The 20,716-nt window shown below is 47.9% G+C and overlaps 1 protein-coding gene across 2 annotated transcripts in view; it reads left to right on the top strand.

Annotated features, from left to right (window-relative positions):
• The window catches only part of LOC121284840 (obscurin-like protein 1), a 106,307-nt gene that overhangs the window by 61,142 nt on the left and 24,449 nt on the right, over window positions 1-20,716 (top strand). For both annotated transcript variants that reach the window (XM_041200629.1, XM_041200628.1), the window contains 3 exons: window positions 3,016-3,291; window positions 8,347-8,613; window positions 9,351-9,623. In XM_041200629.1, coding sequence (XP_041056563.1) covers window positions 3,016-3,291; window positions 8,347-8,613; window positions 9,351-9,623 — 816 coding nt within the window. The remainder of the gene's footprint in view (window positions 1-3,015; window positions 3,292-8,346; window positions 8,614-9,350; window positions 9,624-20,716) is intronic.

The raw sequence follows: 20,716 nt of genomic DNA, 5'->3' as shown, positions 1-20,716 counted from the left end.
ATGGTTCTGCTTTTTCACCTCTCAGCCTAGTGATCTGACTAGACAACTAGTTACAGGCAGAATCACTCAATGCTATCTGCGTGACTGGTCTTTGTGTAATGATATAAAATTATGAACATACTAAGCTTATTCCATGTCAGCAAATCATCTTTCCTCGACTTCAAGTAACCAACATTTTGCATTTTGAACTTCAGAATTTGGGGAAGTCTTACCCTAATAGCTTTCTGTTAAAATGTAAGTGTGTTTGCAGGCAGAAAGGGGAGCCTAATGCCGAACAATCCCTGAAAGCAGCTGGGAACAAGGACTTCCCAGCACACTGGGTGTGAGGGGGTCTGTGATAACTGGGACAAGCTAAATAATGGTTTCTTGTTTCCTGTCAGGTTCATTTGAATAGTCTCCTGTCTCAATGCCTTTTAAAACCCCTGTGAATGCACTTTGCTTTAAAACCCTAACGTGTCCACGTAACTCTTTCCAAGGTCCTTTTTGTGGATGAATTGCTTAAAATGGTTTCACAGAGTCAGAGAATCACGCAGCATAGAAGGAGATCATTCGGTCCATCATGCCAGTGCCAGCTCTTTGAATGAGCTATCCAACTGGTCCCAATCCCTCTGCTGTTTCCCCATTGCCCTGTAAATTATTTTATCTTCCAAATATTGTCCAATTTCCCTTCGGAATGTTCCTATTGACTCTGTTTCCACCACCCTTTCAGGCAGCGTGTTCCATCCTGGGGTAGAGATAGCAGTATTCCCCTGTCTCTCTCCTTCTGGGTCTCTCCCTGTCTGTCTCTCTCTCTCGCTCTCTCACTATCTCTCTCTGTCTCTTTCTTGCTGCCTTTTTTCTGTCTCTTTTTCTCTGTTTCTGTCTCTTTTCTCTCTCTCTCTCCGGCACACCAGACTCAATCTCTAAGGTTAAGACTGCTGGGGCGGGAGTGGGGTTGGGGGGTGGAGGTGGGATCTTAAAATCTAAACCAAAGTCACCTGTTGTGTATGATCAAAATACCAGCGGTCCAACTCCTCACTGACCCTGTCTAATTTGGTCTGTAGGGATTAGGTTACACTATGACTGGATTACCATCTAAATAGTTTCAGCATTGGACCCTCAGAGTGGCTGCAATAGTCGAGAGAAAGGACTCGCTGGGGCAGTTTAAACCAGACCCAAGGTGGTCAACACCTGGGGACGTGGTCAGGGCACTTACAGACCTCACTGGATGGCAAGACTGGTAAACTCTGGACCAAGAGACTGGTCAGTGAAAAGTGACCTGGCCCAAAGGACATTCCATCCCAGGAATGTGCTGCTCCATTTTTCATCAGAGATTTCAGCTGTTCCCCTGGCAGCAGGTCTCAGTCCATCCCCTTGGCAACGTCCACCCACAATGCATAGCATCCTGGGTGAGGTCAATGCTTGCACTTCAATGATTGGCCAGTGCTAGTGAACCCTGGGCCTCCCTGATTGGCCAATGTTCGCGTTGGTCAGTACTCATGAACTCTGGACCTCCCTCATTGGACAGTGTTAATGAACCTTTGGCCTCCCTCATTGGCCAGTGCTTGTGAACAGGGCCTCCCTGATTGGTCACTGCTTGTGAACCCTGGGCTTCATGATTAGCTGCAAGTCATTTCTTGCTAATTCCTGTGTGATACTCATTCCTGCTAGGCTGATGCTGAACAGGCGGTTTGAGGTCTGGGGGAGGTCAAGGTGGACAATGGAATGGTTTAGGTGCAGGCGTCAGCTGTGATTTGCCCGCCTCTTCTTCAAGCCTCACTCCAGAGACATGAGCAAATAGTCTACGCCAACACTCCCAGAGCAATACTGAGGGAGTGCTGCACTGTCAGAGGATCAGTACTGAGGGAGTGCTGCACTGTCAGAGGGTCAGTACTGAGGAAGATGGAGGTGCCATCTTGTGAATGAGATGTTGAACCAAGTGCTGCACTGCCAGGGGATCAGTACTGAGGGCACGCTGCACTGTCAGAGGGTCAGGCCTGAGGGAGTGCTGCACTGTCAGAGGGTCAGGACTGAGGGAGTGCTGCACTGTCAGAGGGTCAGTACTGAGGGAGTGCTGCACTGTCAGAGGGTCAGTACTGAGGGAGTGCTGCACTGTCAGAGGGTCAGTACTGAGGGAGTGCTGCACTGTCAGAGGGTCAGTACTGAGGGAGTGCTGCACTGCCAGGGGATCAGCACCGAGGGAGTGCTGCACTGTCAGAGGGTCAGTACTGAGGGAGTGCTGCACTGCCAGGGGATCAGCACCGAGGGAGTGCTGCACTGTCAGAGGGTCAGTACTGAGGGAGTGCTGCACTGTCAGGGGGTCAGTACCGAGGGAATGCTGCACTGTCAGAGGGTCAGTACTGAGGGAGTGCTGCACTGTCAGAGGGTCAGTACTGAGGGAGTGCTGCACTGTCAGAGGGTCACTTCTGAAGGCGCGCTGCACTGTCAGAGGGTCAGTACTGAGGGAGTATTGCACTGTGAGAGGGTCAGTACTGAGGGAGTGCTGCACTGTCAGAGGGTCAGTACTGAGGGAGTGCTGCACTGTCAGAGGGTCAGTACTGAGGGAGTGCTGCACTGTCAGAGGGTCAGTACTGAGGGAGTGCTGCACTGTCAGAGGGTCACTACTGAAGAAGATGGAGGTGCCATCTTGTGAATGAGATGTTGAACCAAGGCCCCTTGTGCCCTCTCAGGTGGGGGAAAAGATTTCATGTCCAATATTTTGAATCAGTTTATGATCCCTGTTCCCTGGGGCTAATTAAACTATCCCTCATTGAACTTAATAAGGGAAACAGTTTATCCGGTCATTTATCACATGATGTAGTAAATTACACTGAATTTACAGCACAACTGGTCTATGTGGCCATTAACGCTCCAGCCCTCCCTATTGTGGGATCTTGCTGTGTATACATTAGGCTGCCTCATTTTCCTAGATTGGAACATTTCACAAAGTACTGCATTGATTGTGAAGTACAGGGGGACATCCGCCGGTGATGAAAGGTGTAAACGTGAGACTTTTCCCTCTGCTCTCTCCACCAGAGGCCCCGTTGCTGTTCACCAACAAGGAGAAGCATCCAGAAGAAGTTCACGCCAACGAGAACGGGAAGGCAGTGCTGGCAGCCATCGTCTCCAAGGAGCACGCCAGCGTCACCTGGTTCCGGCATAAGGAGCAGGTGCTCGAGGGAGAGAAATACGAGATGAAGAGCGAGTCACGGGTGCACAGTCTGATCATCAAGAACGTCCTGAAGGAAGATTCCGGATTCTACACCTGCCGCTCCGCAGACGACGAGATGGTTTTCAATGTGACCATGGCTGGTAGGGGTTGGGGGGAGGGTAGGGGAGTGGGGGAGGGGTGGTGGGGGGGGGGTGGCCGAGCTGGGGCAAGGAGGTTTGGATGGAGGAGGGGTGGAGGAGCTTGGCAGTGCTGCTGGTAAGTGGTGACACATGGTGCCCATACCAGGGATGGCTCAGGATCCCCTTAAAGTAACAGAACAGCAGTACTCTGTAATGATTAAAAAAACCCCCCAGAAAACGCCGGAAACATTCAGCAGGTCAGGCAGCCACTGTGGAGAGAGAGGGAGACAGAATTAACATTTCCGATTGATGATCTTTCATTGGAATCGGGAAAAGTGTCACTGATGTAGAGGAGCTGAACTACTCTAAGCTGGGCATTCCTGGAAGAGAAGTGGCAGTGAATTAAACACTATTAAAGTAAAATAATGTGGATGTCACTTATCTTTCAGAATTCCAGCATAAGAACAGGAGGAGGCTATTCAGCCCCTCTGCGCTGTTCCGCCATTCAATTAGATTATGGCTGATCTGTGCTTTAGCTCCATAACCCTTAATCCCCTTACCTAACCAAAATCTATCAATCTCAGTCTCGAAATTTTCAGTTGTCTCCCCAGCACTGACAGCTTTTTGGGGGGAAGGGATTTCTAGATTTCCACTCCCCTTGGCGGTGAAGAAGTGTTTCCTGGTACAGGTACAGAGGGGTCTGGGTGTCATTGTAAATGGATCACAAAACATTAGCATGCAGGTGCAGCAAGTGATTAAGAAGGGCTGAGAGAGACAGATTTGTAATGAGTAAGGGATTCAAGGGTTATGGGGAAAAGGTAGGAAAGTGGAGTTGAGGATTATCAGCCATGATCTCATTGAATGGCGGAGCAGACTTGATGGGCCGAATGGCCGACTTCAGCTCCTGTGTCTTATGGAGAGTAGGTCTTTTTCTGGTTGGTGGGATGAAATGAGTGGCGTGCCACAGGGATCAGTGCTGGGGCCTCAGCTTTTTACAATTTATATAAATGACTTGATTGAAGAGACAGATGGTCTTGTTGCTAAATTTGCGAATGACACAAAGATAGTTGGAAAGTAAGCTGTGAACAGGATATAAGAACACTACAAAGGGATATAGGTAGGTTAAGTAAATGGACAAATATCTGGCAAATGGAGTATAATGCGGGAAAATGTGAAATTGTCCACTTTGGCAGGAAGAATAAAAAAAAAGCATATTATCTAAATGGCAAGAGATTGCAGAGCTCCGAGAGGCAGAGGGATCTAGGTGTCCAAGTGCATGAATCACAAAAGGCCAGTATGTAGGTGCAGCAGGTAATTAGGAAAGTTAATAGGATGTTATTGTTTATTGCAAGGGGAATTGAATACAATAGTATGGTGGTTATGCTTCAGGTATACAGGGCATTGGTGAGACCACATCTGGAGTATTGTGTATAGTTTTGGTCTCCTTATTTAAGGAAGGATGTAAATGTGTTGGAAGCAGCTGAGAGAAGGTTTATTAAACTAATACCAGGAATGGGCGGATTGTCTTATGAGGAAAGGTTGGACAGGTTAGGCTTGTATCCACTGGAGTTTAGAAGAGTAAGAGGCAACTTGATTGAAACCTTTAAGATCCTGAGGGGTCTTGACAGGATCGATGTGAAGAAGATGTTTCCTCTTGTGGGAGAATCTAGAATTAGGGGTCATTATTTAAAGATAAGGGGTTGCCCACTTAACACAGAGATGAGGAGAATTTTTTCTCTATCAGGGCGGTGAGTCTTTGGAACTCTCTTCCTCAAAAGGTGGTGGAAACAGAGTCTTTGAATATTTTTAAGGTAGAGCTAGATAGATTCTTGATTAACAAGGGGGTGGAACATTATTGGGGGCAGGCGGGAATGTGGGGTTGAGTTACAGTCAGATCAGCCATGATCGTATTGAATGGTGGAGCAGCCTCGCGGGGTCGAGTGGCCTACTCCTGCTCTTAACTCATATGTTCATAAGTATGTTATGGGTGTTCATATAAGATCCTGAGAGGGCTAGACAGAGTCGATGCTGAGAGGATGTTTCCTTCCTTGGAAGAATCTAGAAGTTGGGGGCACAAGGGCTTTCCCATTTCAGACTAAGATGAGGAGGAATTTCTTTGGAAGTCAGCTTTAGGATTTCTCTCCTCCAGCCAGCAGTGGAGGCTGAATCATTGAGGATATTCCAGGCTGAGTTAGACAGACTTTTGATTGACAAGGGAGTCAAGGATTATGGGGGACAGGGAGGAAAGTGGAGTTAAGCCCACATCAGATCAGCCATGATCTTATTGAATGGCTCAAGGGGCTGAATGGCCTCCCCCTGCTCTTATTTCTTATGTTATATTCAGATGACCCCTGATGATCCTTGGTATCTTGTGCTTTCAGCCTGTCTGCTCCCTCCCACTACCCAGTAACAGATCCAGTTAGGAGAGACTCTTGCCCCCATCTTTATTCCAGTGATGAGTTTCTAATGACCCTGAACCCCATGTGTTGACAGAAACATGCCTAGTTCCTTCTTGAAACCAATTAAGATTTCCTGTTCCACCTCCCATGTTGGTAATCTTACCCACATTTTTACAATTCATTCACTGGGTGTGGGTGTCATTGGCAAATAATCATTTATTGCCCCTTGAGAAGGTGGTGGTGAGCTGCCTTCTTGAACCACTGCAGTCCATGTGGTGTAGGTACACCCACAGTGCTGTTAGGGAGGGAGTTCCAGGATTTTGACTCAGCGACAGTGAAGGAACGGTGATATAGTTCCAAGTCAGGATGGTGAGTGGCTTGGAGGGGAACTTCCAGGTGGTGGTGTTCCCATTTATCTGCTGCCCTTCCTTCTAGATGGTAGTGGTTGTGGGTTTGGAAGGTGCTGTCGAAGGAGCCTTGGTGAGTTCCTGCAGTGCATCTTGTAGATGGTACACACTGCTGCCACTGTGGTGGAGGGAGTGAGTGTTTATGGATGTGGTGCCAATCAAGTGGACTGCTTTATCCTGGATGGTGTCAGGCTTCTTGAGTGTTGTGGGAGCTGCACTCATCCAGGCAAGTGGGGAGTATTCCATCACACTCCTGACTTGTGCCTTGTAGATGGTGGACAGGCTTTGGAGAGTCAGGAGGTGAATTCCTCTCTGCAGAATTCCCAGCTGTTCTTGTAGCCACAGTATTTATGTGGCTAGTCCAGTTCAGTTTCTGGTCAATGGCAATCCTAATGGCTTACTTTCCAACCTACTAGTGTATCATCAGCAAACTTGGAGGTATTATACTTGGTCCTCTTTTTTAAGACATTAATATAGATTATAAACAGAAAAGGCCCAAACACAGATCATTGTGGTACTCCACTAGTTGCAGTCTGCCAACCTGAAAATGACCCATTTATCCTTGCTTTCTGTTTTCTGTCCATTAACCAATCCTGATACTTGCTAATATATTGGCCCCCCAATCCCATGAATCCTAATATCGCGTTAGAACTCGAGTGTATAACCCTGTGGAATGCATTTTGAAAATCCATATAAAGTACATCCACTGGTTACCCCCTTATCTAAGCTCTTGGTTACATCCTCAAAATTTGCTGATAGATTTGTTGAGCGTGCTTTCCCTTTCATAAAACCGTGTTAACTCTGGCTAGTCCTTAAGTGATGATTTTTCAAAGGGACCTATTACTCCTTCATTAACAATAGATTCCAACATATTCCCGATGACTGACATCAGCTTAACTGGCCTGTAGTTGTCTGTTTTCTCTTTCCTTCCTTTCTTGAATAGCGGGCTTACATTTGTTATCACCCAATCCACAGGGACTGTTCTAGATCAAAGGGACTCTGGAAGTTCAAATCAATGCATCCACTATTTCTGCAGCCAACTCCTTTAGAACCCTAGGATGTGGGCCATAAGGTCCAGGAATTTATCGGCTTCTAGTCCCATTAATTGCTCCGCTATTTTTTCTGTCCTATTTTAACTACTTTAAATTCTTCGATCAGTCCCTGTGGTAGTGAGTTCCAGATTCTCACCAGTGTCTCAGTAGAGAAGTTTCTCCTGAATTAATGTTGGATTTATTAGTGACTGTCTTATATTGCTGGCCCCAGACTTTGATCTCTCCCACAAGTGGAAACATCTTCTCAATGTCCACAATACCAAACCCTTGTTGGGTGAGGTGTAGGAGATGAAACTGGGTCCAGGAAAGTTCACTCGACTCATTCCAGGGATGAAGGGGTTGCCTTTATGTGGAAAGGTTTGGGCCTATATCCATGAGGAGTTTAGAAGAATGAGAGGTGATCTCATTGAAACATATAAGATCCTGAGGGGACTTGATAGGGTGGATACAGGGATGATGTTTCCTCTTGTGGGGGAGGCTAGAACCAGGGGACAGAGTTTAACAATAAGGGAGATGAGGAGATTTTTTTTAAGATGGAGATAAGGAGAATTTTTTTTCTCTCAAAGAGTCGTTAGTCTGTGGCTAATTCATGATGAGTTAGATAGATTTTTGATCGACAAGGGAGTAGAGGGTTATGGGGGGGCACAGGCAGGAAAGTAGAGTTGAGGCCACAATCAGATCAGCCATGATCGTATTGAATGGTGGAGCAGGCTGGAAGGGGCTGAATTGCTGACTCCTGCTCCTAAGTCCTATGTTCCTGTGTTCCAGGAAGTGTTAAACCGATCACAAGCCAGTTAGTGAAGTATGAAACTATACACTAATACTTTGTTGATAATACCTGTAGGTTTATTTCAGAAGGTGGCGCTGCTCCCTACTTACTACCCTGTGCCCCAGTCGTTTCTCTTTGTATTCCCTTTTAACAAAACAATTAATCAATGAAGTAAACTAACCGAAGGGGGTGACAGCCCCTGATGAAGTACTGTAACAAAAACTAAACTTTAAAGGAAACTTACAAAATTAAATCAAAATGGTGAGTTTCTCTTTACAAGTGCTTCAGGTACTTGATTCAACAAGGCCCTTTTCACTTGAGTATCTGAACAATATGGTAATTAACGTACCATTCACATGAAGGAGTAGTAGACTTTGGGAGATAATTAGAGAGAGATGAAGGGATTGTTTCATTGTGACATCCTCACAACTGCCCTTTGCTCTTTGCAGAGCTTCCACTCCAGTTTGTGCTGAAGCTGGAGGACTTGTGCGTTCAGAAAGATGGCACCGTCACCCTGTGGTGTGAACTCAACAAGGCCAAGGGCGATGTCATGTGGCTGAAGGACGGGAAGGAGGTCCAGCCCAATCGCAAGCACATTGTCCGAGCTGAGGGGAGGCTGAGGTCCTTGACTCTGGCCAAAGTGACCCTTGCGGACCAGGGCGAATACTCCTGCGAGTCCAAGGATGACAGGACATCAGCACAAGTGTCCGTCAGAGGTTTGTAGTGCTGTGCATTTTGTTTGACCCTGCAACCCCTCTAGATCACTAAAACCCATCGACATTCGCCTCTGTAACATCGTCGATCCCGCCTCTCCTGCTGAAACCCTTATCTGTAGCTTTATCGTCTTTAGACTCTGACTACTCTGATGCTCTCCTAGCCGTTCACCCATCTTCCACCCTCCGTAAATATGAGCTCAGCCAAAACTCTGCTGCTTGTGTCCTTACTCACACGTAGAGCCCCTTCACCAATCACTCCTGTGCTCGCTGCATGGGCTCCTGGCCCAGCAAGGCCTCTATTTTAAAACTCTCATTCTTGTTTTCATCGCCCTCCATGTCCTTCCTCCTCCCTATCTCTTGTAACCTCCTCCAGCCCCACAACCCTTGAAAATATCTGCACTCATCACAGCCTCTTGCGCATCCCTGATTTTAATCACTTCACCATTGGTGGCCGTGCCTTCAGCTGCCTGGGCCCCAAGCTCTGGAATTCCCTCCCTAAACCTCTCCGACTCCCGATCTTCCATTAAGACGCTCCTTAAAATGTGCCTCTTTGACCAAGCTTCTGATCATCTTCCCAGCAACTGTGTACGTGGCTCAGTGTCAAGTGATGTTTGCCAACACTCCTGTGAAGTGTTTTGGGACATTTTAGAATGTGAAAGGCGCTATACAAGTGCAAGTTGTTGTTGTAACTTCATGACACCCTGAACCTGAAGCGTTTTCCCCACCCTTTGTTTCAGTTCCCCGGGTCGTGGAGTTCATCTGTGACCTCCGCAGTGTCACAGTGCTGGAGGGAGACGACGCCAACTTCAAGTGCATGGTGTCCCCGGAGGACGTGAGGCTGTCCTGGCAAGTGAACGGCACAGAAATCCCGCCCGGCAGCGACAGATACGTGGCCTCGCGAAACGGGCTGTGCCACACGCTGGTGATAAGAAACTGCCAGCTGGCAGAGGCCACCAGAGTGACAGCGGAGGCAGAGGGAATTGTCTCCAGTGCCACCCTTCAGGTGCAAGGTAGGACAGAGGCTGCACTCCCAGAGGGGCCAAGGGACGTGCATTCAAAACCAATCCACAGAACCCGTATTTATCTGATTTACGCCGCTGTGTTGCGCCCTGGGATGTTTTCACAGTATTTAAGGTGCTATACAAATGCAAGTTGTTGCTGTAGAGTGACAGCCTCTTCTGGGCAATGGACTTTGAATAGGACAGGATTGTAAGGAAGGATAGCATAAACTGGACAGATTCTCACTTGGAATTGAGAAGGTTAACAGGTGATATATCATTTGCTTTATTTTGGATTCCAAAGTGGGTCAACAATGTCTAGGTGTTGGAGGCAGTTTTTAAGATGCTCTTTGCACCTTTGAGTTTGCACACTGGATAGGTCAGGGTTATTAAACTATCAATCTCACAGTCTCTCTAACCTTGTCCGGAACAGTCGAGGCTGAAGACATGATATGGCCCTAAAGGAGGGAAAACTCAATCCGCAGAAACAACGGACTGAGTAGAAATAAAATGTGGAGTGGTGCAGAGTGGAGTGGGGTGGAGTGGAGTGGGGTGGGGTGGGGTGGGGTGGAGTGGGGTGGAGTGGAGTGGGGTGGAGTGGGGTGGAGTGGAGTGGGGTGGAGTGGAGTGGGATGGAGTGGAGTGAGATGGAGTGGAGTGGGATGGAGTGGAGTGGAGTGGAGTGGGTTGGAGTGGGTTGGAGTGGGGTGGAGTGGAGTGGAGTGGAGTGGGGTGGAGTGGCGTGGAGTGGAGTGGAGTGGCGTGGAATGGAGTGGAGTGGAGTGGAGTGGAGTGGAGTGTAATGGAGTGGAGTCTAATGGAGTGGAGAGGGGTGGAGTGGGATGGAGTGGAATGGAGTGGGGTGGGGTGGAGTGGGGTGTGGTGGAGTGGGGTGGGGTGGAGTGGAGTGGGGTGGAGTGGAGTGTAATGGAGTGGAGTGTAATGGAGTGGAGAGGGGTGGAGTGGGGTGGAGTGGAATGGAGTGGGGTGGGGTGGAGTGGAGTGGAGTGCGGTGGAGTGGGGTGGGTGAAGTGGAGTGGAGTGACGTGGGGTGGCGTGTAGTGGGATGGAGTGGAGTGGAGTGGGGTGGAGTGGGGAGGAGTGGGGTGGGGTGGCGTGTAGTGGGGTGGAGTGGAGTGGGGTGGGGTGGAGTGGGGTGGAGTGGAGTGGGGTGGGGTGGAGTGGGGTGGGTGAAGTGGAGTGGAGTGACGTGGGGTGGCGTGTAGTGGGATGGAGTGGAGTGGAGTGGGGTGGAGTGGAGTGGAGTGGGGTGGAGTGAAGTGGGGTGGCGTGTAGTGGGGTGGGGTGGAGTGGGGTGGGGTGGAGTGGGGTGGGGTGGAGTGGGGTGGGGTGGAGTGGAGTGGGGTGGAGTGGAGTGGGGTGGATTGGAGTGGGGTGGAGTGGATTGGGGTGGAGTGTAATGGAGTGGGTTGGAGTGGAGTGGAGTGGGGTGGGGTGGAGTGGAGTGAGTTGGAGTGGAGTGAGTTGGAGTGGAGTGGGGTGGGGTGGAGTGGAGTGGGGTGGAGTGTAGTGGAGTGGGTTGGAGTGGAGTGGGGTGAAGTGTAGTGGAGTGGTTTGGAGTGGAGTGGAGTAGGGTGGAGTGTAGTCGAGTGGGTTGGAGTGGGTTGGAGTGGAGTGGCGTGGAGTGGAGTGGAGTGGAATGGAGTAGAGTGGGGTGGAGTGGAGTGGGGTGGGGAGGAGTGGAGTGGAATGGGGTGGAGTGGGGTGGAGTGGAGTGGAATGGCATGGAGTGGGGTGTAGTGGAGTGGAATAGAGTGGAATAGAGTGGGGTGGAGTGGGGTGGAGTGGGGTGGAGTGGGGTGGAGTGGGGTGGAGTGGGATGGAGTGGGATGGAGTGGAGTGGAGTGGGGTGGAGTGGGGAGGAATGGGGTGGAGTGGGGTGGGGTGGAGAGGTGTGGGATGGAGTGGAGTGGGGTGGAGTGGGGTGGAGTGAGGAGGAATGGGGTGGAGTGGAGTGGAGTGGGGTGGAGTGGGGTGGAGTGGGGTGGGGTGGAGTGGAGTGGGATGGAGTGGATTGGGGTGGAGTGGAGTGGGGTGGAGTGGATTGGGGTGGAGTGTAGTGGAGTGGGTTGGAGTGGAGTGGGGTGGGGTGGAGTGGAGTGGGTTGGAGTGGAGTGGGGTGGAGTGGAGTGGGGTGGAGTGTAGTGGAGTGGGTTGGAGTGGAGTGGAGTGGGGTGGGGTGGAGTGGAGTGGGGTGAAGTGTAGTGGAGTGGTTTGGAGTGGAGTGGAGTAGGGTGGAGTGTAGTCGAGTGGGTTGGAGTGGGTTGGAGTGGAGTGGGGTGGAGTGGAGTGTAGTGGAATGGAGTGGAGTGGGGTGGAGTGGGGTGGGTGAAGTGGAGTGGAGTGATGTGGGGTGGCGTGTAGTGGCGTGGAGTGGAGTGGAGTGGAGTGGGGTGGGGTGGAGTGGGGTGGGGTGGAGTGGAGTGGGGTGGAGTGGAGTGGGATGGAGTGGAGTGGAGTGGGGTGGAGTGGATTGGGGTGGAGTGTAGTGGAGTGGGTTGGAGTGGAGTGGAGTGGGGTGGGGTAGAGTGGAGTGGGTTGGAGTGGAGTGGGTTGGAGTGGAGTGGGGTGGGGTGGAGTGGAGTGGGGTGGAGTGTAGTGGAGTGGGTTGGAGTGGAGTGGAGTGGGGTGGGGTGGAGTGGAGTGGGGTGAAGTGTTGTGGAGTGGTTTGGAGTGGAGTAGGGTGGAGTGTAGTCGAGTGGGTTGGAGTGGGTTGGAGTGGAGTGGGTTGGAGTGGAGTGGAGTGGGATGGAGTGGAGTGGGGTGGAGTGGAGTGGGGTGGCGTGGAGTGGGGAGGAGTGGAGTGGAATGGGGTGGAGTGGGGTGGAGTGGAGTGGGGTGGAGTGGAGTGGGGTGGAGTGGGGTGGAGTGGGGTGGAGTGGAGTGGAGTGGAGTGGAGTGGAGTGTAGTGGAGTGTAGTGGAGTGGCAATCACCCTCAGGTTGCTACCCTGTTCCTTTTTACTTACCCGATTCTGGAGCTGCACATTTCATACCTGGGCTTCTGACCTGGGTCCACTGAGAAAATACCACTGGGCCCCTTTCTGTGTAGGGCTACAGCGTCAAGGGAAGAGAAGCTATGCCCCCTTTTTACTGCACTAGGTTTGGGGCGGGGGGGGTCGGGGGGTGGGGGGGGGAGGGGGGGCGGTGGTTGGAGGGTGGGCTCGGGTAGTCGGGGAGATATAGTGGGGTGTTCAGGAGGGTGGGATGGTAGTCGGGGGTTGAAGGGGCAGGTAGCTGGGGCTAGTCCGGTGGTCAAGGGGATAAGGAGAGTTGTGCTGTTTTTGTAATGATATAGATGTCAATCCCTCTTAAGGTATTGTGCAAACATGTGTGGGTTCACTTATTGAGGCTCGGTATATGGGAACATTTACACAGAAACATAAATCTTGAAGGCAGCAGCAGCAGAGCTGTCTGTGTGTGTTCTCTTTAAAAGCAAAAATGAAACTAAAATTGGATTGTGTGGCACACTTCCTTTCTAGTGATGTCATGCTGAAAAAAGACATATTACAACATTTCCCCCTTCTAAAGAAATATAACTATTTATAGTACAGGTCTAAAGTGCAAGGGGTAATCTGCTGATATGCCCAGATCCCATAATGCTAACCTTGCCTGGAGGTTTCTTTTATTGCTCACAGTGATCTGAGGGATTGTCATTCTTGGATCGTGTTCCTGGTTTCATTCAGGATCTTGTCTTCGATGCAGTAGGACTGCACGGTGGTTGAGGAGCAGGAATGAATCTGATTTGCCCTCAGTTACATCTCACCATAGCGCCTTTATGTGTAATGACTTCATAGGATTTGGTTCCAAACAATTCCCTGACACTTCAACTGGTTGCCAAGTCCCTTTGTGGAATCATGGATGTGAACTTGTTGTTCCGACTGTAAACTTGGCAATTCCATTTTTATCGTGCACGTTGGTTGTCTTCCCTTGCAGTTTTAAAAAACTGCTGTCCAGTTCCTGAGAGAGTAGAATGGGTAAAAGTAGGCAAATTGGTATGCACTGGCCTGCCAAACATGAGCTCTGCCTGTGATGGAACAGTTGCACTTAAAGGTGTTACTCTCAAATGTACCACTGCAATGTACAGATCTTGCTTGGTCTGTGTACATTTGAGAGTTAGGGATTTTACCGTGCAAACCATTTGTGCAGCTGGGCCATTAGATCTAGGGTAATGAGGAGAAGAAGTAGTGTAATCGATATTCCGCTTCTCTCACATATTCTGAAAAGGTTTACCAATAAATTACAGACTGTTATCCATAATGATCTCTCCAGGCATACCAAATAAACTGAAAATTTCACTTGTAGTGTCTGCGACAGATGCGCTTGACACATTGTGTAAATGTCAAATAATGGGGTACTTGGTAAAGTAGAGGACAATGACGATGACATGGACATGAAAGAGGTCAGATGTGATTTTGGACCAAGAATGAGTAGGAACTTCATGTGGAATCAGTGGTTCTTTGCGCTGACTTGGAATATGCTCTTACCATGCCTCACACCTCTTCACACCCAAACTCTAGGCTGTCTCCACTGCGAGTGTTCCCATCTGATCTATACCCATGTGAGTGATGAAGTTGTTGATGAATAACAGATTGTAAAGATCCCAGAATGATGGCCTACCTGCCTTTAAAAATGACTCCCCGGGAGATGTCCAGCTCATCCTGGTAAGGCCAAAATGGTCTCATGTGTTCATGGACAAGCTGAACCGAAGTATAAGGCCATAAGATATAGGAACAGAAGTAGGCCATTCGGCCCATTGCGTATGCTCCACCATTGAATGAGATCATGGCTGATCTGATAATCCTTAACTCCACTTTCTTGGCCCTTGATTCCCTTACTGATTAAAAACCAGAACCAGTTCATCCTTCGATAATGATTTTCCACAGTTTCTGTAGTGGAATCTTTCACCGTTTTTTCTTGCAGCTGCTGGCATTTTCATTGTTCGAAATGTACCAGATCAACTGATGGACTTGCATTCTCCTGCAAGTATAATGTTGCAGCTCCCTCGAAACTGCCAGTTTTGTCGCAACATTCTGGATATTTCGATGTTAGGTCCTGAACTGAGGCGATAGGAATAGATTCTGTGGCTGATCTGCCCTTTGAGGTCCAACTGGTTCCAATGTCAGGTCACAGCATGCTGGTAGACCTGCAATTGCTGGGTCTTTAGTCTCCTAGATGTAGAACATCTGTGACACCCAGGGGATCGATTGTACTTGCACTCCAGCACTATGGGTTCTGCACAAGCAATCAGTGAACGACTGTACTCTGAGTGTTTCACAGCAGGAGATTTTAGAATTCGCAGGGGTAGTACGTTGACACTTGCCCCGAGTCAATCTTGGCCAATAACAAATAGTTGCCAACTTTCTTAGGGCAGATAATTTGAATCTTAGCAAACGCTTTGGACAGTGTGACAGTTTCTATGCTTTCCACGAGATTGATGGTGAAAAATGTGTTCACTGCTTTTCGTCTCATCGTGCACATCATTGTCATTTTCTGTTTGTCAGTCACCTCATCTACACGTTTTCGACAGAATACCCGATGGTCATTCTTATTGTTTGAAGGCACCCGTTGTGTGCGGCCTGTTTGGATCAGTACACGGCTCCTTGTAGCTGCATCAGCCTTTACTCTGGCGCTCTGCTACTGCCAATGGCCGTTTCTGTCACAAGCCTTGCAGAATTGGTGGGAAGCTGGGAATTTCCTTGGTGCATGTGAAAGGCCAAACCTTCCACATGTCTTGATAGTTTTGGCTGCTCCGGTGAGGGCATTAACAATTGGGGTTGTATTTAGGGCCTGTGAGCTTCATCGAACCTGCGAGGATCACTTCGTACTTACGTCCATCCTTGAGTAGCTCTTCGATGTTATCCATTTTGGGTATGTCTAGCAGATCTTTCTGGAACATTTCCGTCAGAGTGGATGTGATCACCAACTCCACAATTCTGTCTGCTAGCTCTGTATTTGAAAAATCACAGTACGTACCCTTTTCTCTGCATCTGCTGATGACGTGGTCAATGGATTCTGTAGGCTGTTGTCAAAATGACGTGAACTCTAGTCAATGAATATGGAAGTTTAAACTGACTCTGAACTGGGATTCCAATGTCGTCCATATCTTTAGGGGATTCTTTAGCTCTTTTGCTGTTAATCCTGACATGTTCAGCCTGTGTGGACCTTCATTCCCAACTGCTCGGTGAATTTTTATGGTTTGCTTGTCTGGTTCAGACAGGCCTGAATCGAGAATCCATAGCTCTGTACGCTGTTTAAACATTCTGAATTCGGATAGGTCAGCAGCATCCCAATTCAAACTGGTGAATTTTGTGGACATTTTGACAATATCCCTTTGACCTTCCTTCTCCTACAATACCTGGGGTGAGTGTCACTGTAGCCACTTTTGTGCCCTTTTCTGAAGCTCCACCCATTATAATCGGAATCTGCTCTGGCCAGATTTTTATGACGTCTTTTGTATTTTTTTATTTGGCTCTCCCTTGCTCACTATCTATCTGACCCACACCCCAGTCACATGCCTTTCCCTGCCTTTGAGCTAAATCAGTGCTGGTGCTCTCGACGCGCTGTCCCACTCACTGAACTAATGGGCTAGAAGCTGCAATCTCACCATGAGGGATCCGTCTACTAACCAGCTCTCTACTTGAGCACTATCTTGACATTGTGTTTCCAAAGCTTTTCTGCAGTCACCATGCTGCAACTTCAATGCTGTCCAACGTTAAGGCTTCATTGCAGTCTGACCAGAATGTCAAGGGTCATCTCGTGCCATGTAGCATGATCTACAACTGTTCACCATGTAGTACCAGTGCTGAATCTTGTTGTCAGGTTGAGCACTATATTGTTTAAAAGGAACCACTACTGCACACCATGTCATGTGTGTTATAATGATGTAAATGGCACCAATTGCTCATGAGGGATTGTGAGGCAAACACATTGCAGGTTCATTTACTGAGACAAGGCACATGGGAACATTTATACTGATGCATAAAGCCTGAATACACATCAGCAGAGCTGTCTGTGTGTGTTCTGCTTAAAAGCAAAAGTGAAACTAAAATTGGACCATATGACGCACTTCCTTTCTGGTGACGTCATGCTGTGATCCCGGAAAGGCATATTACAACATGGGTTAGTCAGGGGTTGGGCATAGTCAAGTGATTGGGGATTAGTCAGTGGGTCCAGTGGAGGGTGGGATAGGTAGTCAGGAGGTGTGGGGGAGTGGTCGGTTGGGGGGGTGGGGTTGGGTGATCGGTGGGGTGTGGGATGGTCAGGGGATCCAGTTGGGGATTGGTGGGTCAGTGGCATAGTTACCTAGTAGTTATAAGTGGTTTTGACCCTTCTAACTTTTCTTGGGTAACTATTCTGCTAAGAGACTTGGAACCATCTGAAGTCTCCGACTTTAATCACAGTTTCAGAGGGTTTCAGGTACAGAGTAATTGCCCAACCAAAGCTGAAACTTCCCAGGCAATTCCCATGCAATCCTTGCATCAGGACATCCGGGTAGCCCCCAGCGCATATACTGGGGTCCCTCCAGGGTGAGACCCTCCCAGGGAATGGAAGACCTGGATCTCAGTGAACAATTGGCCGCTGGAACAGGCTCCCTCGGAACATGGTGGGAGTAGTTGGAATCAATTCAATCAAATGCATTCATGGTAGATTTCTTTCAGAAAATAAAATTTTGCAAATTAGTAATTTAAAAATTAAAAGCAAAAGTTTTAATTAACAAAAATAAAAGGAAACTTAAGCACACAAGATTACAGTTATACAATTAAAGTTAGTCTTACAAAACATTCCCCCAAAAACTCTCTACTTGGTAAAATCCACAAGTAAACACCTTCCAGGCAACACTACCTTATAGATGTCAACTATAAAATCCAGTAATATTACACAAGGTAAACTTCTGTAGCTTCAACAGAGGTGTACCACATGACCTTTACCCTCTTCTACTCTGCGGTGGAATCCACTTCAGAATAAAACTGCTTGCTGCAGCCCAGGACTTTTCTGGCTTGACTGGATGGATGATTCAAACCGCATCCTCTCTCAGCCCAGGGCTCCAGCTATCTCAACAGCTCAAACAGCTCCACCTATCTCCAGCTCAACAGCTATCCACAGCAACTGTAATATACCTTTTTTCCCCTTTCATCTCAGTCCTATTGTTCTCAAACACCTCTTTGAAACTCAAACCCTTCAAAATATAAGATCTTTCCTGTTTCCATCTTGCTTTTGGGTCAATAAAATATAATATCCCCACTACTTGTTTACCTATGAACTCCTGCAAGGCACAAACATTTTTCTTTGCACCTCTGACTCCCCTTTGATATTCAGACAAACTCTCAACTTAGCTAAAAATGCAAATGTTAGATCTAATCCATTTACTTGCACCTCAATTTAACACCTCTATCCTTTTCATGTATTGAAACGCCAGGCAACCTGATCCCTCTCAATCTGTTGCCCAACTTAATTAAATCACACAAACACACACACACACACACACACACAGACACACAGCCTTCCTTACAGAATAACACAATATCCCCACAAAATATTAAAAAAACAAATCCACTCTCCCAATGTACTGTACTTAGATTTCCAGAGGGCATTTGACAAGGTGCCACATCAAAGATTGTTGTGGAAAATAAAAGCTCATGGTGTAGGGGTTAACATATTGGCATGGATGGAAGATTGGCTGGCTAACAAGAAGCAGAGAGTTGGCATAAATGGGCCTGTTTCTGATTGGCAGGATGTGACGTGTGGTGTGCCACAGGGATCGGTGCTGGGGCTTCAACTTTTTACAATTTATATAAATGACTTGATTGAAGGGACTAAAGGAATGCTGATGACACAAAGATAGGTAGGAAAGTAAATTATGAAGAGGACATAAGGAGGCTGCAAAGAGATATAGATAGTCAGCGAGTGGGCAAAGATCTGGCAAATGGAGTATAATGTGGGAAAACGTGAAATTGTCCATTTTGGCAGGAAGAATAAAAAAACATATTCTCTAAATGGTGAGAGATTGCTGAACTTTGAGATGCAGAGGGATCTGGGTGTCCTGGTGCATGAATCACTAAAGGCTAGTATGCAGGTACAGTAAGTAATTAGGAAAGTTAATAGAATGTTATCATTTATTGGGAGGGGAATTGACTACAAAAGTAGGGAGGTTATGCTTCAGTTGTGTAGGGCACTGGTGGGACTGCATCTGGAGTACTGTGTACAGTATTGGTCTCCTTATTTAAGGAAAGATGCAAATGCGTTAGAAGCAGTTCAGGGAATGTTTACCAGACTAACACCAGGAATGGGCAGATTGTCATATGAGGAAAGGTTGGACAGGTTAGGCTTGTATCTGCTGGAGTTTAGAAGAGTAAAAGGCAACTTGATTGAAACCTTTAAGACCCTGAGGGGTCTTGACAGGGTGGATGTGGAGAGGATGTTTCCTCTTGTGGGAGAATCTAGAACCAGGGGTCACTGTTTAAAGATAAGGGGTCGACCATTTAAGACGGAGGTGAGGAGAATATTTTTCTCTCAGAGGCTTGTGAGTCTTTGGAACTCTCTTCCTCAAAAGGCGGTGGAAGCAGAGTCTTTGAATATTTTTAAGGCAGAGCTAGATAGATTCTTGATTAACAAGTGGATGAAAGGTTATTGGGGTTGGCAGGAATGTGGGATTGAGGTTATATTCCAATCACCATGATCTTATTGAGTGGTGGAGCAGGCTCGAGGGGCCGCGTAGCTGACTCCTGCTCCTAATTCCTATGTTCCTGTATGCTAGAATGTGACCAGGGATGAGGGACTTCAGTTAATATGGAGAGACTGGGGAAGCTGGGATTGTTCTCCTTAAGAGAAGAGAAGGTTAAGAGGAGAGAGGTATTCAAAATCATGAGAAATTTTTACAGAGTAATTAGAGAGAAACTTTCCACTGGCATGATGGTCAGTAATCACAGGACACAGATGTAAGATAATTGGTAAAAGAACTGTAGGGGGAGTTGAAGAGAAATGTTTTTTACACAGTGAGTTGTCATGATCTGGAATGCGCTGCCTGAAAGGGCGGTGGAAGTAGATTCAATAGGAACTTTCAAAAGGGAATTGGATAAATACTTGAAAAGGAAACATTTCCAGGACTACAGGAAAAGAGCAGAAGGCAGTGGGACTAATTGAATAGCTCATTCAAAGAGCTAGCACACACATTATGGGCTGAATGGCCTCTTTCTAAGCTGTAAGATTCTATGGTTCCCAAATTTCTCCAGCATTGGGGGTTTCCCTCACCTCATGTCTGGGTCTGTGAGGACTGATTGGTAGAGATTGATCACTGTGATTGGTCAATAACTCCCATTATTGTGGTATCATGTGACTCCCAGAATGGTTAGAAGGTGAGACGGATGGACTTTGGTCCTTTGTTGCCTTGCAAACCCTAGGTGCCCTCTGTCGATGATTGTATTCCACCCTTATCTCCCCCACTGAAGCCTCATGGTGGACAATAGTTTGGCTGGTCACAAAAGGCTCGCAGATACTTGACTATTCTGATGGTCTCATGGCTGACTCTCATCATGCACCCTCCATAAACTTATATCCAAGTTTATAAACTTGAGCTCATCTGCTGCTCGTGTCCTAACTCACACCAAGTCCTGTTCGCCCATCACTCCCTGTACTCACTGGCCTACATTGGCTCTCCTTCGGCAATGCTTCGACTTTACAATCCTCAGCCTTGTTTTCCAATCCCTACCCGGCCTCCACAACTCCGTATATCTGTTATCTGCCTGGGCCCTAAGCTCTGGAATTCCTCTCTATCTCTCTCTCTATCTCTCTCCCTCTCCTAGTTTAGGACCCTCCTGGAAAGTTGCCTCTTTGGCCAAGCTTTGAGCCATCTCCCCTAATATCTTCTTAAGAGTCTCAGAGTTTGCTCCTGTGAAGTGCCTTGGGATGCTTTACTGCGTTAAAGGTGCTACGTAAGTGTTGTTGAAGGTGATACCTGTGGCTGATTTTCCTTTCCTGAACCCAAGGAATCCACAGGCCTGTTGTAGCCTCCAGTGGATTTAGGGTGGGGAGAGGAGAAACAGAGTTCGGGTTCTCTAATCACCATCCACTGAGCTCTGCCGGTGAG

Source organism: Carcharodon carcharias, chromosome 12 (genome assembly GCF_017639515.1).
Source record: "Carcharodon carcharias isolate sCarCar2 chromosome 12, sCarCar2.pri, whole genome shotgun sequence".
Lineage (NCBI taxonomy): Eukaryota > Metazoa > Chordata > Chondrichthyes > Lamniformes > Lamnidae > Carcharodon > Carcharodon carcharias.
The sequence above is the reverse complement of the archived record's forward strand: the minus strand, read 5'-3'. Positions and strand labels throughout refer to the sequence as shown.